This window comes from Eupeodes corollae, chromosome 1 (assembly GCF_945859685.1).
Source record: "Eupeodes corollae chromosome 1, idEupCoro1.1, whole genome shotgun sequence".
In the NCBI taxonomy this organism is placed as follows: domain Eukaryota; kingdom Metazoa; phylum Arthropoda; class Insecta; order Diptera; family Syrphidae; genus Eupeodes; species Eupeodes corollae.
Window position 1 is genome coordinate 239,101,142 of NC_079147.1, and position 12,450 is coordinate 239,113,591.

Consider the following 12,450-nt stretch of genomic DNA (forward strand, 5'->3'; position numbering starts at 1 on the left):
TCTAGCTGCTTTATTAGATTTCAGCTTAGATATGACAATCTTTACTTCGTCTAAGTCAGGAGGACAGGATTGTTGGCTTTCGTCATGTATGTTGAATCGATCATCCTGCCTGACATCGGAATTCGGTTCGGTGTCGCCGTTATACAGTCTGCCGAAGTTGGCCTTCGATATCCTCAGCATTGACTGCGGTTCCACTATAATTTTTCCATTTTCATCTTTGCAGCCTACGGTTCTAGGTTTATGGACTTGTGAATTTCGTTTCACTTCTCAACTTCTTCGACCGCACGCTTCTCATGCTCTCTTTTTTTCCTTTTGAGAAGTCGGTGCTACTCTCGGCCCTTCTACTCACAGAGCTCATGAGCAGCTCTCGTCCTTTTATGCAGCGACGCTTTGCGAGCCTTAAGTACAGATGCTTTTATTTATGGTTTGTGTTTAATATTATTAATTTTTAACCTGGGATTGATTTAAAAATTATTCCTCTTAACATGAAATGTATACTTTTTCAAATACAACTATGTGTAATAGGAAGGCATTACTTCCTATTTTTGGAAAGCCATTTATGAAGCTTGCAGCAAATGAACTCCTAAATTTTGACAAGCAATATTACTTTTTAAGAATCACAGATTAATTTAATTTATTTACCATAAAATTATTTGGAATTTGTTGTCTTCCACAAATGCTAAAAACATAATTAACCAAAAATTTAGTCATGTTCCTATAATTTTGTTCAATGCTGTTTACGTATACGAATGGAGAATATATTCCTAAACAACACAAATCAGGACGAAACGAAGGATATTATATGTATGTAATGAAGATACATCCAGAAGGAATATAGTACACTTATATTCTTGTATAGAAGTGCAAAGCCTCTTATGTTGACAAGTGGTATAGACGAATATCCGATTGAATTTCTGTCACTAGCATTCATGACACATATGAGATACAACGCGTTCCATAAAGGATATGTGTGATGTTAAAGGAGGTGAGTGTTGGTTGGGTTTCACTAAGACCAACGATGACGACCGACGACGACGACGGCGACGCGACGTAGCAACAAGGAACGAGGATAAAAGTATGTATGCATTCATTCGATATAATATTACACTCGAGTGCAAAATAAAAAAACGCCTAAACCTTTTTATTTTTGAAGTGCTAAAGCCTGTCTTCTTTGCACTAATAAAATTCTATCTTTTTTTTCGTAGTTCTTAACCCTTCTTGTTTTCAATTATTATACATAGAGTAGATTTTGCAGGTGTTAAAAGACTAAAAGACTATAATGCGGGACAATTTTTCTGGATATTAGGGCCAACATCAGAACTTGAGTTCACTGTTTTGTAGTGCAGCGGGTTTTAATTCTTTACGAGCGATGGTGAAGCATTCATCAGATATTAGTTTATTTTGTATATGTTGTCAGAAATTGAACATAAGGAGAACACATACAAAATAAAGGATAATACAAATGTACTAAATCAGGATAAATTCTGCGGGGAAAGAGGATCAATTACATTCAAGAGTTGTTATTAATACATTTTCGTATCAGGGTTTTAGGAACTCATATTTTTCTGGATATTTAAATTCACTTTTTAAGAAATAAAAAAAAATTTAATAATTGAATTTTAGAATTCAACTCATAAATAAAAACACATTTTGTAGGTTAAAATGTTTAAAGGAATACAGAACCAAGACATTTTTTTTGTATATGAAAAATAAGATAGAATTTTTCATATTGTAGATCTTTTTTAATCTCAAAAACATTGTAGATCTTTTTTAATCTCAAAAACAGTTTTTTTATCATTTTGAACTTCCAATTTTAATGCATTCCTGAACAGTGTTTTGAAACTCTTTCCATGACAATAACTCCCTTGGAGCATTTTCCATAAAAAATAAATTGAATAGCGTAACAGTTCGTTGAGTCTAGCAACTAGAGTCTAGCGACATACAACTCTCAACCATTCCTGTGTACGATAACGTTCTCAGGGATGGAGGGGACCTACAATTTTAAGCCGAATCTGAAAGGTTAATTGGAGAAAACACGTTTCAAGACAAGAATTTCTCTTGGAGGATTTGCCAATTAATCGCAAGAGCCACTACCCGTGAAAGTCTTTAGATGGCAAAGGAAGGGATGAACTCAAGGTCAAGACTTCGGGCATTACAGTCCAACGCACTAAACATTACGCCACGAGTACTGCCAAGGGATTTGCCATAATTGCTCGGTTTTCAGTCGAAGTCCCGTACAGTATTAACTACTCACGTACTGAAATTGGCATTTTCCGCAATTCTTTGGAACGGAGATCTTGAGAAACATTTTTATTTTCTTGCAAATGTCTTCTAAATTGCAAGTTTCAAAAGTGCACACAAAATCTTTAGAGGTAAAGTAAAAATGTCAATTAAAAAATTAACTATAAAGTTTTTAGATGAAACGGTGAGTGATTCTTAAATGAAAATAATTTATGTTGACATTTTTGAAAGTCAGGTTTTTAAGTGTATTTTTTGAACAGTCAAAATCCAAAAAATATCATACAATCATATTCAACACCAGTCATTTTACAAATTAGGTTTTAATAAAATCCTTGTAAGTTTTTGACTAAGAAATAACTCAGGAACTCATGGTTTTCTTTTGTGGAAGAACCATAGAAATATGTAAAAAACCTATATTTTTGCTGTATTAACCTATGTTAAGCCCGTATTTTTATAAGAAGCACACTTAATAGGACAGTATTGCCTTTGTTTTGCGGACGCATAGTGTCAGCATTAGTAATAGTGAATATTGTAATGACTGAGAAAGATAGAGTGTGGTAAGGCATTCCACATTCGCGGTGTACCGCTAAAGAATAAATCTCTGTACTTCAAAGTACGACCAAATTTAGGCTCGAGAGTATACTGATTAGCATTCTTAGAACAGCAAGTTTTACGGTTGAACTATTTAACGGGAGTAATGCAGCTGTAAAAAGTAAAGAAAGGGTGAGACAAGGAACTTTACGACTTTATGTTCAAACGACGTAAATGAATTAATGATGATTTTTTTTTTTAACAATCGATTTAAATTCACTACAATAAATACTGTCCAAAAGGCTTTATTAAACTGCAGGAGCATTAGCCTAAAGATGGTATTTATACACAAGCCTTGTAGATAACAGCTAGATCGGACTGAGACCACTTTTCTTTCAGCGCCTTAGGAAACCCAAACATCTTGCGGTATTCTTGAGTATTTGATCGTTCCACAAGGATCACTGATGATATACATACCAAGAACATTGAGATCTTCAGCCTCATTGATTCAAATGTCATCCATGAATAATGACAAGGGGTTTACGAAGTATTAAATTCCACGTTATTTTGTATTCCCCATTGTAAAATGCTATTAAGGTCAGAGTTTAATGAGGTTAGCGTAATTTGTCGTTGCAGTTTCACATCCGAAGAAGAGGGATGTAATTCTTAAAACGAATATGAAAAGCTAAGAATACTATCGTCAGCGAAACAATAATTTAGATTAAAAGTCGCAGACAGGAGATCATTAATAAAAATGAGAAAGAGTGTTGGAGACAGGACAGAGCCCTGCAGAACACCAGCATGTATAATGTAGTTTTCGGATCCGAAATGTAATAACTAATTCAATCAAGGAGGAATTCATGGAAACTGAAGGTACGTATTTAGGAAAAGAGAGACTGTAGCAACTCCTTTCAAATACTTTTGAAATATCAACACGATGTAAGGATTCGCTCCACAGTTTGATGAGATGAACAATCAGATGACTAGTGGACCTATTGCTGTAAAAGCCGTACTGGCTTTTTATTGGCAATATAAAGAAAGTACCTAATACCATTAGTTTTGTATATAAAGTGTACGAATAAAGGACCCTTTGTTTTTAGGCTTTAAGAGATTACTAACTACTTTAAAAACATTTACTATCTAAAAATCTGTACAAATTGATAATTTCAAGGGGTCTCTAACACTATGTTTTTGAAAATTGAATTCTTGCTGTAACACTTATTAACATAGACAGAATTTGAAACAAATTTAATTTGTTTTTCATAATCGTGGGTTTTTTCTTCAAAAAGAGCTGCTTTTCAAAAGCCATTAGTTTTTCTATATTTTTTTTAAAAATGATATTGCTTTTAAGGACAATTAAAACTGAAGTGCAGGCTGTGCAATAATGCACCCGAGTGTATCTACTATAACACAATCTTCGCCATTAAGTATTATTTCAAATATAATGTCATGTTCCACTATAAATGCTGTTAACCACGGTAATATGCCTGAATGTCTGCTGGTGCTGCAACTGCCATTGCTACGACACACCGCGCCGCGCAGCGCCGCTGCTGCACCTGGATGATGGGATATGCGGTGCTATTGCTATTGGTGCCGATGATATTGCGAGAATGTCTGTGGCTTTGCATTTTATGCTACAAGCGATGCTTTTAACGTCTTATACATCACTTCTAAATATAATGTAGGTAAAGTAGATACCTCAGTCTCCTCCTTTCACATCACAATCCCAAGCTTAAGCGAATATCCTTTATATATGTATCTACGATATACCTGTTTGTCGTCCTTATCACAGTTGTCCTCGTCCTCGTCGTCATCCACAACGTCAGGCATACCCGCAGGTACAACAACATTTTTACGTAACGTATATATGTATATGTATGCTTACCTGTCTTATACTCAATATTTCCACGGTACCATACAATTTGTGATGCTGGTTTGGCACTGGATACGGTACATTTTAATGTCAGTTCCTTATTTTCTCTTACTTCTACTTTAGAGTTATGTGCATGTCCCTGTATTTCGATTGATGATGGTGGTGCTGAAATGACACAAGAAGAAACAACAAAATCAAAAAGAGTTCGTTTATTTTTATTTTTTTTATTTATATTTAAATTTGAGTTTGATATTTCGGTCGCCGGAAATTAAAAAAGAGGAATGAAGGATAAAACGCTTTAGAAATCAATCTTCAATCCAGACGACGACAACGACGGGCTAAATGCTTTTGAAGGGGATTCAAGCTTGATAAACGAAAATAGAGGCATACTACGAAAATTTTATTAATATTGAGAGGGACTTGTAAAGTTGGTTAGGGCCATTTAGCTGTGATGATATTAAAATTTGTTTAATAAGCTTCAACATCAGGATTAACGTTATAAAGGTAAAGTCTGTGGTAAACAATAAGGATTACACAAAAAAAATTGATAAGAATTATTGAGTTTTTGATCTTTTAGAAATAGTAAAGGACCTAAAGCTCGCCCATGTGGCACACAAAGTGTTGCTTTAAGGTTTGAAGAATTATAATGGTTTGCTTTGAACAGCTTAGTAGTGTCAAAGTTGATAATTAAAATAAAGGAATACAAAATCTAATATTTGAAGAAATATAAGAGCAGGTTCAAAAGCCTTCAGCGGTTTAGAGGAACAATCTATTAAAGTAAACTTTAACTTTTTTAGAGTTGATAACAATGCCAAAGAGAAGACATGAACGACTAGTTTAAAATAACGCAGATAACCAACACGTTACATATAGTGTAGAGTTTTATTTAAATATCAGGATAGTTTGAAACAAATGATAGATAATATTGACACTTATAAAGGTTATGTTGGCACTTAAAACGGGTTCCCGAAATCTAGACAAACAGTGAGTAAGAGAGTGAGTAAAAGAGCCACAAACTAATTTCCAAAATGAGTTTTTATGAAGCCCAAACATTGCGTTATTGAAAAGGTATTTTTACCGAATATATTCCACTAGCCTGAGAAGAATACTGCACAAAGATATCAGATTATTTGTTACGAAGTGGCAAAGGCGGATTGGGAAAAACTTCAATTCAAAGGTTGGCGTTACAGAAAATAGTTTCATTTGCTTTGGAGAGTTTACAAAAGTACTTTAACAAGGCTTTAATTAATAGAACCGACTATAGGACAGCGTGACACAGAGCGTATACATAATATCTCCCACTAATAGGCATGGGCTTCTCAACTAAAGAATAGAGGTCGAAGCACAGAACACAACTTGACGAATTTTTCGTCGTTATTGACCTATACACAATTTAACTGATTTTGTTCTTTTTACAAAGCCCATTGCGAGGCGTATATTCGCTGGATAAACTCTGTTGGGCGAAAGGGAACATACGATAAACTTCATCAGAAATCATGTTTAGTGAAAAGGTCAATGAATGCTTGACTTGAACAAACAAAACTAGTGAACCACGCGGGACAAAATTTGTTTAGAAAATAAAAATTAATTTTAATTATGAAATTGAACGAACCGTTTTTAATTTTGGGTCAAAGAAACAAACCATAGATATTCGGTTAACCGTGTAACATTTTTCTTGGTATGAGTTTTGTTTTCGGTATGAGTTGTCCCTAAGGTATGGAATGAGATGTGCTACGTTCACACGGCACACAGAAACATATCACACAATAATTCCTTTGGCTTAGCTCATGTTAAGACCGCTTATAAAGTAAGAACATACTTGTCCCAAAAGGTATGAAATAATACGAAACTTATGGAGTTTTTCGTGGGTCAGTTTGATTATTTTTCGTGGCGCATGGAACAAAGTTAGAATCGTTTTTTATATGTAAAAAACAAAAATAATTGTGTCCCATGGAATGCATAAGCAGGCAAAATTTGTGTTTTTACAGATCTAGATCAACTTTAAATTGATTTATATTACCCATGGAAAACGTCCTTAGTTATCGAAAGAAATGGTTCGTGTATTTGATTAGCTGGTTTAAATACACAAACCAATTTCTTAATATATATTGTTTAAAAAAGAGGAACGTTATGGCTGAAAAAACAAACACACTTCAGCTTCATTTGCGTTACATTTCTAAAATGGCACTTCTGTCTGTTGAGTTTGCAAGCAAATCAAATGTTCAGCAAATTAGAGCTTCCGTTTGGAGTCACATTACATAACATTACGTTCTTTTCCCCAAGACTGTCAAACGAAACGTGAGGCCAAAGCTGCATTGTGAAAGCATGCATTGAATTCCTATGGCTGAACTCGTAAACGTCAGTCGAAGCCGAAGTATGTTTGTCTTTCCGTCATTATTTACGTAAACTTTTTACTGTGTTTTTGAATTTTATTATATGCTGTCTGATTAACGACAAGAGTGGAAGAAAGCACCTAGAATCGTTGCGAGAGAAAAGTTTTTCGTGCGATCTACGTTTTGTATGCATGGAAGGGGAGTGGAGAACTTAGCCATAAGGGTAAAAGTCCAACGACTAAGATGGCTGGGTCACGTAGAGCACATGGAAACCAATGCTCCGGCCCGGAAAGTCTTCGAATCCACACCCACATGACAGCGCAGTAGAGGAAGACCGCGGATCAGGTGGGAAAAGGGACCTCACCCAACTTGGTGCGCGAAATTGGAGACATCTCGGTAGGAACCGATTTAGATGGAGAAGTTTGTTGGGTGAGGACCAAGCTCACACAGGACTGTAGCACCACCTTAAGTAAGAAAGTAAGTAAATTAATGTACCAAAATTATTAAACAACGCTGGCAACGCTGTGCAAGTAAACGGTTGTGATTATTTTTGCTCTATTTAAAATCAAATACAAATTTATTTCTTTTTTTGAAAAATAAAAACAAAAAATTCATTTTTTCAACCCAATTTTATTGATAAATACATTTACACCAGGTAAATCTTAATTATTTAAGAAAAAACCCAAATATTTGAGTGCTGTAAAATTTTGTAAAGTCCTATGAGCGATAAAAAAAGAAAGAGCTGTCAAACGCCACCTAAAGACTCGAACCTATCTAGCTCAGAAGAAAATTCAAAACCAGCCGCAAAAATATTTAAATCCTCAACAAAAATGCCAATTTCTGATTCAGATTTAATTAAAATAAAATCAATCATTGATGGTTCAATCGATTCGAAGATTACAACAAAGCTCGTTAACCTTGCCACAAAGGATGACCTCCAAACCTTGTCATCTGAGATAACCGCATTAAAAAAAAACAAAATGAAGAGTTAACAACAAAAGTCCAACATATTGAAGCCCGTTGCAATAATTTAGAAATGGAACTAGAATTACAAAACCGGGAACTAAAGGCAAGTAATGTTATTCTAACCATCCCTAAAAACGACATTGACGTACAAAAAACAGTTGATGGCATAGTTGACCTTTTGCTTGGTACACAGGATAAACACGAAATGCCACCAGCTATTAAATTAAGCGAAAATCAATCCATCACTAAATTGAAACTATCCACTGGCTCAAGTTTCTTTGCAACGAGAATGCTTAAAAATGCAACAAAGTTGAAAGGCACAAGTTGCTATATCCAGCGCGACCTAACCAAACAACTACAGCACAAACGACGGATTCTGTTAAGTTATAGAAAGGTTATTAAATCTAAACAACCCAATGCACCAATTTTATTAAAAAACAATGCTTTAGTTATTGGAAAGGATATATTTTATTTAACAAATAACAATAAATTAATTCACAACAATAATGATGGAGAACAGGTGCTAATAAAAATGTTTGGAGAACTGAATTTCGAAGCTGTCAAACTGACATTGATGTCAAACAGCCAACAAGCAAATAGCAAAATAACATCAGTGATGGCAACTTCTTCGAACGGAGCAGAAAGTAGTAGAAATAGTAGTATTCAACATTGATATGAAAAAACCGTCAGCTCAAGTATTATTAGTTTACAAAATATTTTATCTTATAATATATCAGGTTTAAATAATAAATTATTATATGTAGATTTTTTTAAATATGTACAAAGTTTTCAAATCTTTTTTTTATTCTACTACTACTACTTTAGTCAATATAAATTACATTGGGTAGCAGCAACACGTACAGCTAAGAAAGGCCGGGCAAGCGGCGGAAATCTTTTTGGGATCAGAACTTCACTCTTAAAAACATACGACTTTGTGGACATATGCGGATATACTGTCGTTAAACATTTACTACAGAATAATATGTTTATAGTACCTTTTTATATCAACTGCAATAACTGGATCGAAGATGCTGAAGAATTAAATAATGTACTATTTCACTTATCGAGTAAAAACGTAATGGTAATTGGAGATTTAAACGCAATGATAGGAAACATGCAGACGGCAACTACTGTCTTACAAGAAACAAACCTTACCAACATTTATAACAACCGCACATCCAAAGATACCGTCTACAATCAAAATGGAACAAAACTTCTTGATATTCTTCAAAACTATGATTTATGTATTCTAAATGGTTGCACCGAAGGGGATCGAGAAGGTCATTATACTTTCATTGGAGGTCAAGGCAAATCTGTGATAGACTATTGTGCAGTAAATAACGACTGGGTAGATCTTATAACCAAGTTTGAAGTTCAAACAAAAACTTATTCCGATCATTTACCTATAGTTATTGAATGGACTAATAATGCTATAAGAAACGAAAAAACTCTTAATTTGCTTCCAAGAATGAACTGGAAAATACAAAAAATAAATATATACCATGAAGCTATAGACAACTTTTTTTCAAATACGGTGTTGAACACAGAGTCGGTAGAAGAATACTCTTCGCAAGTAATATCATGCATTAGGAGTTCTTCTTCAATTAAAATGACAACTGGAGAAAAATTTTACAAGCAAAAGTGGTTTGACTCCGAATGCTCGAAGTTCCGTAAGAAATCCTTTGCTCTATTACACGCATGGAGAGAAACAGATTCCGAAGTTTTAAAGAAATGGTATGCTGAAGCCAACACCTCTTATAAAAATATGTGTCGTGTGAAGAAAATCAACTGGGAAAACAACAAAGCTATTCAACTTGCAAATATTAAAATATTAGCACCGGGAGAAGATGGTATCCCGTACGAATTTTTTAAAAATGCTACGCCAGTATTTCTGTTGCACCTCAAAAAATTGTATGACAACATTTTTTTGAACTCTATTGTACCAAAATCTTTTAAAAACTCTGTAATCTTCCCCATACACAAAAAAAGCGCTTTAGATAAAGCCGAAAACTACCGTGGCATATCGTTTATGAACACCATTGGCAAACTCTTTTGTGGAATTCTAGTCGCTAGACTTGAAAAATGGATTGATGAAAACAACACCATGACCGAACTACAGGCAGGATTCAGAAAAAACTACTCGACTATCGACCACATTTTTAGTCTAATTGCAATAGTGAAAGGTTTTCAAGCGAGAAACAAAAAGGTGTACGCACTTTTTGTAGATTTTAAGGCGGCTTTCGATCTCATTCATAGAAACGCGCTTTTGTACAAGTTATCGCAAATCGGACTTTCTACCAAATTCATTCAGATCATCAAAGAAATGTATTGTGGAACTAATGCTGCTGTTTGGGATGGAAACAATATATCGGATTGGTTTGAAACAGATAGTGGTGTGAAGCAGGGATGCCCACTTAGTGCATTGTTATTTGCACTTTTTATAAACGATGTTGTGACTGACAGAATTGCAGGCACCATAGTAAATGTTCTTTTGTACGCCGATGATTTGGTAATTTTATCTGAAAATCCGCAAAATCTACAATTGATGATAAACCGCCTTGTTTCATTCTGTGAGAAGTGGGGACTTATCATTAACACAGATAAATCGAAGGTAATGGTTTTCTCAAGAAATAATCGGGGTAACCCAACACAAAACTATAATTGGTTCTTGGGAACTAACGTCTTGATGTTGTGAGAGAATATACTTATTTGGGAGTAAAGCTTAATACAACACTTGATTTCAAAACACATTTTGAAGAAAAAACTAAAACTTGCCAGAAACTTATAAACTCTACTTGGAAAAATGTTTTGTTCAATGAACACGTTAGTCTGTCAACAAAGTACAAAATCTTTGATTCAGTCGTTAAATCGACATTGTGTTACGCTGCAGAAGTATGGGGAACTGATGAATTTGAAGAAATGGAAAAGCTGCAAAGAAGTTTCATCAAAAAATTGTTCAACCTACCAATAAAAACTCCAAATTATGCTATTTACTTAGAAACAGGTTTACCCAAAATTTTTACTAGTACTCTTAAAACACAAGCCGACTATATTCTAAAAGTACTCGACTTCCCCGAATCACGACTCGTATGGAAAATGCTACAGTATGAAATCCGAAATAAAGATTGGTGGATGGAGAAATGGCGAAATCTTGGCGAAGTCTATGGAGAAAATACCAACATAATTCCCGGCGATAGAATAACAATAAAAGATCGGTTGTATCGTACAATACAAAAGTTTGAAGATAATCAGAGAGCGTTGCTTGTAGCGGAAGCCCAGCAGTCGGATAGCAGATTCTTGTACTCAAAACTCAACTATAATCTAGAAGCTGATAACTATTTTTCTGATTCGCATAGTTACCAACAAATCTCTTTAATATTTAAAACTAGATGCGAGGTCCTTGGGCTAAACGGTGCACCATATAATGGAAGTTTTGATCGGTTTTGCACATTGTGTAACCTCAAATCAAAAGAGGACTGCTTTCACTTTATTGGAGTGTGCCCAATTTATGCAGTACAAAGACAACAATATTTAGGAGCTAAATATTTAACGGTGCAAGAAACAGTTAATTTGCTAAATGGCCCGAACTGGAAAAATCTTTATTTATTCTTAAAAAGTGCATATAATTATAGAATGTTATTGATAACTGAATTTGATTAAAACAAAATTGTAATGTAAACTTCTTAAACCAAAAAAAAAAAAAAAAAGAAATTAAATTGTTAAAATATTATTGCCAACTGAGCTGACGGCAATGCCATAGCTTATAAATTAATTTTTGTAATAATCATGTTATTACTTTATAAAATCAATAAATGAATTACTTACTTACTTACTTATTAAACAACCAAGGTGCTAAGGTTAAAAATAATCAAGGTTAAGCTCAAGCGAGCTACTCTCGTTTTTAAATTAAAGTTTATAATATGATAAGCATATCGAGTTTTCTAATAACGACTTGACTTATTTGAATGTAATTTGTGAACGCACCCTTTCACTTATCATCGAACTGCCATTAGCGCTCAACATTTTTATCATGGTTAAAAACAAGAACGAACAACGTCTGCAAATTAAACCGATATTTGGAGTCGGCCACAGCAACTTAAAGTGCAAAAATTTGACTGCACATATTCTTTGTGTGATGTTGAAGTGGTAAGACAACAGGTTAGTCGAAATGTTGAAAATATCGCTATCGTTCAGGCGTTTCTAGCATACGATTCATATTAGTACATTCTAAGGCTGCGGCGTTCTCAAGAATTGGGCATCGTTTAGAACGTTTAATGGCGTAAAGGCCGAAAATATCACTCACATGCATTTCATTGGATTGGTTGGTAAGAATTGAGGTTGGAAGGCCTTCTTGATCCATTCACATTTCTGGGAATATTTAAGAATGTCTTTAACTCATCAAAAAATTCTTTTCGGTAGGCTTGGGCATCTTTTTCGTCCTCACATCCTCTAAATATATCGGATGACCTGATACCCATTAAATTTATGTGGGTGCTTCCAATGAGT

The 12,450-nt window shown here is 34.4% G+C and overlaps 2 protein-coding genes across 2 annotated transcripts in view; one reads left to right on the forward strand and one right to left on the reverse strand.

The window, feature by feature from the left end:
* LOC129949337 (nephrin) overlaps nt 1–6,143 on the reverse strand; it is a 138,314-nt gene extending 132,171 nt beyond the window's left edge. Inside the window, exons 1-2 of the mRNA XM_056060738.1 lie at nt 6,062–6,143; nt 4,658–4,810 (exon numbers count right to left, since the gene is read on the reverse strand). Coding sequence (XP_055916713.1) covers nt 4,658–4,810; nt 6,062–6,143 — 235 coding nt within the window. The remainder of the gene's footprint in view (nt 1–4,657; nt 4,811–6,061) is intronic.
* A 2,879-nt stretch (nt 6,144–9,022) lies between these two features.
* On the forward strand, nt 9,023–10,639 carry LOC129949346 (uncharacterized). The gene has a single exon (XM_056060750.1). It carries the CDS (start codon nt 9,023–9,025, stop codon nt 10,637–10,639), a length of 1,617 nt encoding a protein of 538 aa, XP_055916725.1.
* The last annotated feature ends 1,811 nt before the right edge of the window (nt 10,640–12,450 follow it).